General features: G+C 39.0%; 1 protein-coding gene and 1 pseudogene across 1 annotated transcript; one reads left to right on the forward strand and one right to left on the reverse strand.

Annotated features, from left to right (window-relative positions):
- The first annotated feature begins 379 nt into the window (after positions 1 to 379).
- LOC111844503 (engulfment and cell motility protein 1-like) lies at positions 380 to 6,281 on the forward strand (annotated as a pseudogene).
- On the reverse strand, positions 6,226 to 10,943 carry LOC111844496 (serum paraoxonase/arylesterase 2-like). Its single transcript, XM_023813013.2, has 9 exons — positions 10,749 to 10,943; positions 10,191 to 10,261; positions 9,877 to 9,932; positions 9,492 to 9,657; positions 9,058 to 9,184; positions 8,591 to 8,791; positions 8,391 to 8,472; positions 7,398 to 7,526; positions 6,226 to 7,057 (listed from the first exon to the last, which is right to left on the reverse strand). The coding sequence occupies exons 1-9, from the start codon at positions 10,823 to 10,825 to the stop codon at positions 6,896 to 6,898; spliced, it is 1,071 nt and encodes a 356-aa protein (XP_023668781.2). The 5' UTR covers positions 10,826 to 10,943; the 3' UTR covers positions 6,226 to 6,895.
- Between the last annotated feature and the right edge of the window lie 5 nt (positions 10,944 to 10,948).

Here is a 10,948-nt window from a genome sequence, read left to right on the forward strand (position 1 = left end):
ATGGGGATTGTAGATTCGTGTTTGAATGGCTTATGTACCTTGGCTGCTCTGGTTAACTGGACACATCACCATGCATGCCAGTAATAATTTCGATGACCATGCTTGCTAGTGGAGAAAAAAATGAAAATAGTCCTGTTTAACTTATGTGACATCCTATAAGCATATGAAATGCCAGTCTTCTAGTAAATTAGTTAACTTATGTCACAACTGTGATGTAAAGACCCATATGTGACATGTCAGAACTGGTCCATCACTGTTGGCCTTGATTCCACCTTTTGCACTCTTTTTTGGCCTCACAATGGCCACCCTGATGTCTCTGATTGGATAAAGGGTGATGAGACCTTCCCTGGCTGTCCTATTCCCTGCTCCCACATGTCACATGGACATCCCCTTCCCCCACTGGACCCATGAACAGCGCAGAGTGCCTAAAAATCCTGTCGGCTTGGTGAATCACCCTGGAATCTGAGCCACAGCAGTTTTCATAGAGTTGTTGAGCCCCAGAAGAATTTCTCACTTCATTTTTGAGCTGTAAAAGAAGTGATGGAAGGAAAATCTTCATAATGCTCTCAAATAATACTCTCATGTAATACTCTTCCCCACAAGCATGTTCTGCTGAAGACTATTCTGATTCCTTTCATTATATCCAATTATTATATTTCTGTAGCCGTTATAAATTGAGAGCCAGTGCCAAAAAGAAATGCTTTGTTCTGTTACCTTAGCAAGAGCTGCTTTTCTCTACTCAGGTGATACAGATGCGGAGGAAGCGGAACATGCCAGCACTGCCAGTCAAGCCTGACCCCCTGGAGCAGCCCAAGAGGAGAATCTGAAGTACTCCGTGGTCCTAAGGATCCGCCAGTCAGAAAGGATGAGCAACGAAGATGTGCATTCGCACCCTATTGTGTAAGGGCCTCTGTTCTGAGGTGGACAGAGGGATGCCACCTGATTGTGTGCTTTGAAGTCACAAGTTATAGCAAGTTTTAGTAAGTCAAGCCTTGAACATTTCAGTGGCAATTGATTCACAATATAAAGGAGAGAAGACGCACTGTTAAACATGCCACAGATGCGGCAGTCTGCCGTTAACTCATGACTCATGTCCACCCAGGGAACTGCAGGAGAAGATCCAGCCAGAGGTCATGGAGCTGGTCAAACAGCAGAGGCTCCAGCGTCTCTGTGAGGGCACCTGCTTCAGGAAGACCAGCTCCCGGCGTCGGCAAGGTGACGGCTCTGCCTTTTAAAGCTCTATCATAACTGTTTCATTGCTCTCTCAACACACAACATCCTGTTTGCCATTTTAATAGATACAGACAATTTTAATTCAAGTCATTTGTGCAAAAAGAACCTTGTTCAAGGGTACAAGTGCAGGGGCCCCCCTGTGACTCCAACTTGCAGCTGTAAGTTACAACTGTGGGTCCTTAACCACTCACACCACAGCTGAGTATGTTTGGTCTGGTGAGTCTGCGACACATTATTGACAAAAACTAGACACCAAATCTATACTTACGCCGTGTCCCTTTAAAACATCTAAAAAACAAACCAAATAAACACACAAACAATGACATAAAACAGAAGCATTTAACCAGTTAGCCAAAATCATAATAGTTTTAATTGTCACACACAAATTTTCTTTATTTTTACCACTGTAAACCTTCATTCTTGGATTGTTTGATTGAAGTAAAGAGTTTGCATGGTCAGTTAAAATTTAAATGATAGTTGATCTGTCAACTAACAGTCTGTATATTTATCAACTATTTTGCCTGTGTGGGTTGATGGCTAACAGTCTAGTCCAATTATTTTTTTATAATTCACAATTTTACGCATATTTTTTGACCTGGTTCATAGTGATGTGAGTTTGATCAGAGTAAACCTGTATTCAAAGTCACCTGTAGCATGTGTGGCATTGTTTACACATTTTTTGGAATACTATCCTCTTCAAAGTTTCAAGACTTAGGTATTTGTCAGGTTCTTTTTGTTACTTTTAAATAAATTTGTGTTATTTATTTATCTTTATATCTATAATCAAGTGCATTTAAATAATGTCACGGGGAATATCCCTATTATTTTGAAATCTTCAAATCACTTGTAATTGTTCAGAAATCAGTACAACATTGTTTTCTCTGTCCTCATCTGAGAGCTGTTCTAAACTCACCTTGGAATGTGCAAAAAAAAAAAATCAAAGGACACCATTATTCTGCAGTAATACTGTCCTCTTTTCTATTGGGAAATGTTGGGCTTTCTTCTGTTGTATGTTATGCTTATGATGTTTATCAGATGGTAGTTTCGATTATTTCCAACGCCTGCCTCTTTAACCATGTGCTGTTCAATAAAAGAACGCAGACTAACCCGAAAGCCTAATATCGACACTCACCCAGAGAACAATGCTGATGATGCCGCACTTACAGCGTTGACGGCAGAGCAAATCCCACAGCTGGGCCCAAGATCATTCTTTTTTTTGCATCCTAGGGTGCAATAATATAATTATTACATTATTTTTTGCAACCTAGGGTGATTGTTTTTATTACATTATTTTTTGCATCCTAGGGTGATTGTTTTTATTACATTATTTTTGGGTGCCCCCGGTGAGCATTATATACTCATAAACTGCCTGTTGTCTCCACTCTTAGTAAATTACACTAGTACAAATGATCTCTTGAGGTCCCGCTTAAATGTTGGCATAGTTTGTTAGTTAACAATGACCTTTCAAATTTTCTGGGGGAATTCTTCCTCCGACCACAGCTTAGTTTCATTTTTCTTTTCAAACTGGAATTGTTACCATTATAATATGGCCAGTATTTACTGAGCCGATTTAGCATGCAGTACGTGTGAAGTGTAATGTGTGTTTCTTACATAAGAACCTGCTTGGTTTGTCAGCCCTCTCTACAACAAAGGATAATGCAATCTGTCTTTTTCCTGTTCTACGTACTGTAATAGGAATTACAAAATATTATTAATTAAAAAGGTGACCACCCACATACACGAGTGAATCGGTTTCAACAAAACGGGCATTGTTTATTATCTTAACATTTTTAGCTCTTTTCATTAATGATTTCATTAGTAATTTGGACTAGTATTCCTAATTCTAAAAAAAAAACGTGCAAAACCCTATCAGATTTTTTTTGCACATTTTTGACAGTCTGATGATTAAAATAAACGACTGAATGCAACATACGTGAATGAAAAATACACAACTTTAATTATTTAGTGATTAAAATAAAGATTTGCAAACCTTTCTCCTATATGCCCCAGCAGCTTGGTCTTTAGCTTCTGTTTCTTTCGGTCATGACCTGTTTTACATCTAGGACACTTCATTCTATTATCATTGTCTGAAGTTACTCAGATTATTGAGCAATGATGGCTGAAATGTAGCCTTGTTCACCAGAATTCAAATAAATGTATTGCATGTCTGGGTTCAAGTTAACTTTTGTTGTGTCTGAAGTTCAAATTGATTAGCTAATACACCAAAAATAAGTAATTTCTCAAGCTGCATCTGTGTTACTACAATCCATAAAGATCTGAGCACATTTACAGTGTAAAATATGGGGGAAAAACAATGAAAATGAGAAATCGGGTCATTTCACACTACTGTTTATGACAGCAATGGATTTTTGAATAAGATAGAAGTCAGATAATTTAATCTCAGATAAAGCTCCTTTTGAAGCATGTGAGATTAGGCATACCAGTCCACAGGATTTCCTTTTTGTTTTAGGGATTTTGTGTGTTACATAAATACATTTTAGCGCATAATGCTGTGATCCTCACATTTTGCTAGTTCTCTGCCATGCCTGTTCTCGGCAGTTTTTTGATTTGGATGGCTTTGAAGTGTGCTCGTAATGCCAAGAAAGCCTTTGGCACATCTAATATTTCCAAGATTAATGTGCACAGACCAGTAGATTTAACCCATCTGCCACAGTGTCCAGTAAACCATCCCACTTTAAAGCTTGACTTGGGTTTGTTCCATTCTTAAATGCCCCTGACTGAAGCAACCCACGCAGCTGGTTACATCTGGATGTTGCGTGTTCTCCCGCAGACAGGTTCTGGTGCTGTCGGCTGTCAGCCAATCACAAGGTCCTGCACTACGGAGACCTGGAGGAGGCCAATCAGGGAGCCGTGTCTTACGAATCGCTGCAGGAGAAGAGTAAGAGGCACACTAAGGAAGACGAAACATCATACAGTCAAAGTCTTGGTCCAGGCTCCTAAAACAAGCAAACAAGACTTTCCAAGCTCCCTCCACAGCCGGTTTGGGCTTTGTTCCAGCTCAGCACACTACTGGAAAAACGAAAGTAGCTTTCCACTGAACCAAAGCGGCAAACGGCAAGAGCCCTGAGCATAGTAACACAAATCGGTTACGTCCGATCACAAAACACATGCAGTTACGTATGTCATGTCATTTATAAGTGTTCTGCTTGTTGACCTTCCCCCCTCCCCATCTTGACACTCCCCACTTCCTACAGTACAGGTGTCTGACATTAAAGCAGTGATAACTGGAAAAGACTGCCCTCACGTGAAGGAGAAAGGAGCTCTCAGGCAGAATAAGGTGAAATATCAGCCGTCCTGTCATGTCCACCGCTTTTGTGTGGGTGTGATGTCTGTCTCTTCAGCTTGGCGGATTTAACTGGCGCTGCCACACAAAACCTGCTCAGATATTTAAAGCTCCACTTTTAGCCAGAATTACTTGTGTCTGTGACACCCACATGCCAGCACTATTTTATTTTAGCTTAATTAACAGAAGACAATAAATGGCTAGACTGGGTGTTTAATTGCACTGGAAAACCATACCATGAGTGCGTTATCAATATAGCGTTTAACAATTTAATTATAATTATTACATTTGTTATGTTTAAGATGCATAATTTTGTATTTCCCTTTGATGCTAGCGTCAGAGCAGACTCTTGTAAATAAATGTTTTAAATCATTCTTGATGAATTACCTTAAATGGTAATTTTAGGTGATGCCACCTTCCTGATAGATTCCACTCTGAAGATCCAATTCATTTTTTTCTGCTGTACACTTTTCATCTGATGGAGCAAGTTGGTTATTGTCTAGAGATCCCATTGAGCGATTGTTCTAATCAGGGATCAGACGGCCAGTTAAGGCAGTCAGACAGTCAGAAATTTCAAAGCGGAGGACATTGGGATGACCGTGGAGAGACAGGCTGCTTTCTGAGGTTCCTCTTGCTTTTTCCACATATTCAGCTGGTGAATGTGCTTGGAAAACAGGTTAGATGGTGACACACGTACCATCTGGAGTGTGAAATCTGGGCTGGGGCTGAGCAAAAGGGAGCCAGGCTGGGAGGGGGGGGGGGACAGCACTATGTCAGAAGAGGAGCTCTGAACTGTATTTTCCATGCCGACTGTTTCACTGCAGGAGGCGCAGGAGACGCAGGAGCTGGCATTCTCCATCGTTTATGACTCAGATGAATATCTGAACTTCATTGCTCCCAATAAACATGAGGTAGGAATGAATCAGCACGATTTTCATATTTCTCACCAACACTACCCTTCATCAAAGCTGCACTTTCATGAAACTATGTTTTAAATAGAAGAACCTACATAGTTTTTTTTTTTTTTTTTTAACTTTAGATTGTATCTGTGTGTTTCACCCTAATTAAACGATCTAGCATTTATGAGCATTTCATTTATGTTGCAGTACTGTGTGTGGATAGACGGGCTGAACATTCTTCTGGGGAAGGAGCTGACCAGTGACCTCACCAAGTCTGATGTGGAAATCCTGCTCAGCATGGAAATGAAGCTCCGCCTCTTGGACCTTGAGAACATCAAAATTCCCGAAGCTCCACCTCCGATTCCCAAAGAACCTAGTGACTACAACTTTGTTTATGACTGCAACTAACCGGCCTTTCCTCATCCAGTCCAAAGTAACTTCGGAAGATTAACCCCTGACTTTTCTCATATTGTGCATACAAATTTTACTATTATCTGCAAACAATTGCCCATAAATTCTTTTTCACTTAAATACAAAGCATCTAATAAGGTTTGAAATGGCTACTTAATCATGTCTCAATTTTTTTTGCCACACCTGGCATGAATCAAAAAAGCACCAATATCATTTCTGTTACCTGATCCTGTTCACACATGGATGGAGAACATGGTGATTTTTTCCTCACTTACTGAGTTAACAGTATTTTAGTGAATTTTAGTGAATCCTATCTGGAATCCTCACTTTGCCACCCCTGGAAGAGGAAAAGTGGATAGAAGCTTCAGGACTCACAGATCTGATTAAATCTAATTTTCATTTCATGTAAACCATTAAAACAGTTTGCACAGAAACTGGTGCCTAGTCACTTATTTAGAAACAGCATAGCACGAAAACATCCAATTTGTTCGAAATGCAGTATAGGAAAAACGTCACATTAAGAAACACAATAATTAATGATTGGGCAAAGAGAAGAATTTTAAATTAATGTGTTTTCAAATACAGTCTCTGGAAAACAAACATTCTGTTTTGTAAATTAATGTAAATGGCAATTCAAACACACGTGACTGCAGTAAAATAATGAAATATAACATGGTTTTGTCTTATTCCAATCAATCAACTATATGAAAATGTCCTGGGTGAGCAGCACACGCATGAAAACCCATAAACTGAAATAAGGAAAGATTATTGGTGAAATTATTTCTTTACAAAAGTGCTGGGATGTTGGTATAACGAGACGACATTTGGAGAACAATTTCCAAAGCTGCATTTACTATGCGTATTAGCTGAAAAGATCCTTCATTGTATTTTTTTCTTCTACCGATGATGGAATAGCTCCGTTGTAAAACAAAACACGTAACATCTTTGAAGGAATGCACAGATTCAGAAATTCACAGCCTCTTTTTAAAGTAGTCACACATAGATGATCATTAATATTCCATGTTATGGGGGTGATGCACACACAAAACTACTTCATGTCACAGACGAGTGCTTTCTGGAAGACAGTTCCTATTAAAAGCTTGTGCCTGTAAAAGGCGGAGACTGAGCATCCCTGAATAATGGTGCCATTATCGCTGTACACCTGCTTCACGATGGGCTTCTCTGAAAGGACATTCTGGATTTGAATCACCTGAGGACAGACATGGACACACAGGATGAGTGTGTTGCTTTAAATATGCAAATCAAATTAGTACAGACATAGTTCTGCTAACAGCTTGAATAAGAAAACAGACACCATATACTAAACAGATTATTTCCTCTGAGAAAGTTTATTCAGAGTTCCCCCCAAAAGAAATGATATATTTCCCACTTTCTGTGAAATTACAGAAACGATAAAAAGCAACAAAACAGGCGAGTAAAAATTAAAAGCTGAAAAAAGGTCAAGAGTTGACAATAAAAAAGAAAAGGATTTAAGCGATTGTCCGATGGGTAAAACGCAAACTGGATCATGCACATCAACACACACTGACCTCACATCCAGGTGGATCCTCGGGGTCGTAATGCAGCATCTTCCAGCAGTCAGGGAGACACCCCAGCCATAAATCACCTGTGTCCAGGTCCACCTCAACGTTGTCGCACAACGATCCGGTATCCACAGACTTATTAAACGGAATAAAGGTCAAGTAAAGCTGATGCGGTTCAGACAGGCGTAAAACAAAGCCAGCTCTCAGGGACACTTCCGCTACAGATTCTTATTAACATGCATTACAACTAACACATTATATAGTAGCATTAGTCTTTTCCAATGAAGTTCTGCAACTTGCATTGTAGTTCAGTACCAGATATTTTAAAATTACATAATGTCAGAAATGTTAGACAATCAAATCATCTAGATCAGTATTTCCCAATCCAGTTCTTGGGGAGCTGGGAGGGAGCAAAAATGCAGACTGTCTGGTAGGGAGCTTGGATGGAGCAATAACTTGGACCGACTGTGGGTGCCTGAAGACTGGCTTGGGAAACACTGATCTAGAGCAGGGGTGTCAAACTCCAAGGCTCCAGAGTAGCTTAGGTCTATCCCTGTTCCAACACAAATGATTCAGCTCAAAAGCTGTGTGGTAATTAGCACACAGAGATGCAAGGAGATGAATCGGGTGTTAAATGCGCAGGGCTCCAACTGGGATTTGACAACCCTGATCTAGAGGATATTGGAAAGCATCAATTTTTTTCAATCCATCCATCTAATCGCTTGCAACACGTCAGATCATGAGGGTACCTCAGAGCATAAAACACAAGGCATGAGCACACCCTGAACGGGATGTTTGTCCTGTGATGGACTGACTCACACATGCAACCATACCCGACTGGTACTTAGGACACACAAATTCACCTAACTGCTGGCATGAGGAAACTACAGTCGCCAGTGGAGATTCACAAGGTGACACATACAAACACACACAAAACAGTTTTTAAAAAACAAATTTCTCAACAGTTACAGTAAGTATTTGAATACAGTAAAGTTTTACCTTTAATAGAGTAAGGTTTTTGTTCTCTTGAATTGCCATGACGTAAATTTTGTAGTCAAAGATATCAGAAACATATATATGCCTGATAAAAAAAATGAAAATAAAATTATGACTGCATTTATATCCGAGTTATATTAAAACAAAATTCCTTTGAATGATCCACACAAACTATAAGATTTAAGAATCCATTTAGGACAAACCTCTTATCAGGAGAGATGTTGATACCATTGGCCATAAAAAATCCCTCAGCTACAACTTTGACCTCATCTGGGCTGTAGTAGGCAACATTAGTCCAGGGTCGGCCAATCAGAGGCTCTAAATTTTTCATTATGGCGTTGGAAAAATAATGGTCATTTGTTGCATAGAATCTATCTGCACCCACTGGAACGACATCATTCACACTGCAAAATATAAACAAGACAAGCAAGCGTGTAACAAATGTGAAAGCGCAAATGCATAAAGGATTAGTATTTTACCTACATCTAGTATTTGGTGCTATGGGCTTTGAAATTGTCATTCTAATATCGGGATGCTTAAACTATCGTTATTAGGTTTTCCCAGAGTTTCACTGGTGGCACAACTGAGAAAGATAATTAGTTCCAATTATCCAACTGTTTCAAGTGTTTGAATTTTAAGTAATTTATTCTCTCTAATCGGTAACACAAACCTATAAAGCAATTCATGTTGAATAGTATTCAGATGCACAATCGAATTGTCCTCCTCCACAAATCGAAAAACTTCTACTTGACTGTTGTCTTGAGGGTGATTAACAACGAATAAGTAGACCGAGTGATCTGGAAAGAGATTAGAAACGATGGATACTGACAAACAAATTATCTTATACTACACACCGTCTCCACCGTGTGTTCAAACTCGGTATCACAGCAGCATTTCATAGATGAGACAAGAAAACTTCAATAAAAACACAATTTACCACGATTTAATAATTTTGCTCTTTTATGATAATTTTTTTTTTTTTTTACCTGATATCTATGCAATTAAATTTGTTTGCAAGTTATGTTTCAGTTTAAGCTTATAAGTAGGCTATATATTCTCTAATAAGAAAGAAGAGAACAAGTCAAAAAATATTAGTTACATTACCCTTATCATCAATATAAACACTAATTCCATGAGGGTTGAAAGAGTGTATGTCAAAGGCTCCTGCAATCTTTAGTTCCACTGGTTTCAGACGTGGATCGTGCAGATCTACCGTGTACATCTTCCCCGGGGAATCGGAAAACCACATCATGCCTGGATACTTTAATCCCTGCACAATAAAATCGAACGACAGAAGTAAATACTTATACATAGGTATTTACTTCTCAATGCATATATACAGTAACAGATTCCTTTTATAATAGCCCGTACTATCCTATAAGGAGCATCTAACAAAATTTACTCACAAGCATTATAATCGATATACAGTTTCATCAAACTATTTACATTAATTTCTAGTGATGCTTTTTTTGGGGGGTTGGGGACTTACTGTACTTATAATTGCAAGTCCGTGTGGAAGCACCGTTATGTCCTCTGATCCATATTCTAATAAAAAATAAAAACAACAACAATGTTGTCGTGTGGCGAATCGTAAATCTGAATAATCCCTGTCCCAAATATCGGAAATATCATCTCTTCATAGGATCCATATTCTACCAGTAGCACGAGGACACTGCATGGTTTCCCCCTCTTGTTAAGTACCTTAGTAAACCCTTACGTGCTTATCTGGAGACGAATTACTTCGACTTTGAATACAAGACTATCGATTCGCCGTAACTTTTAGTTTATCTTCATGCAACATACCAAGGCCTTTAAGGTGGCGACAGTTGGGCAGATGATTTTGAATAACTTCTCTGGAAGCTAGACATACTCTCCTGTAAAAGAGGAGCAAACGTCTGAAAATATTATGGCTCAAAGGCGCGCTTTAGGCACAATTTGTTCAGCAAATGCACTACTGATTTTAAGACTTTAAACTTTAGCACGCACTCAAAGCTTAATGACTGATTGCAAAAGTCAGTGTGTCATACGGCTGGCAAATCAGTTACATAACATTTAACCTATTCTAGTTAAATGTACGAGCAATTACACAATTACGTGGGGAAAAAAAACGATGAAATTATACAGATTTTTTTCTTTTTTAAAGTGACTTTGTTGAACTTAACCCTAGTAAATGAATAGCAAACCAGACCTGAAAAGTCGACACATTTTTAAATAAATAGAACTTCGTAACCACCCAGATACACATTGAAAAACATTTCCTGCAAGGATTATTCCCAGAATAATTGGTTATTCGCGATGAAAACATCCGGCAAAAAAGTGCGGCTGCAAAAAACACCCGAGAAAAAAGTAAAACTAACCCACCTTAATGTAATGATTCTTTGTCCGATAAATGCCACGAAAACTGCAATAAGCGCAAATACAATCAATAGTTTCCCCATTTCAACACCAGTTCATATGCGCGGCAGAGGAAGTATGCGGCAGCATTAAGTCCCTCAAACAGAAAGGCGGTGCTAGCAAAAGACAGGAGCTCGTCAACAAGAGAAGGAAAAAAAAGTAAGACT

This window comes from Paramormyrops kingsleyae, chromosome 9 (assembly GCF_048594095.1).
Source record: "Paramormyrops kingsleyae isolate MSU_618 chromosome 9, PKINGS_0.4, whole genome shotgun sequence".
In the NCBI taxonomy this organism is placed as follows: Eukaryota; Metazoa; Chordata; class Actinopteri; order Osteoglossiformes; family Mormyridae; genus Paramormyrops; species Paramormyrops kingsleyae.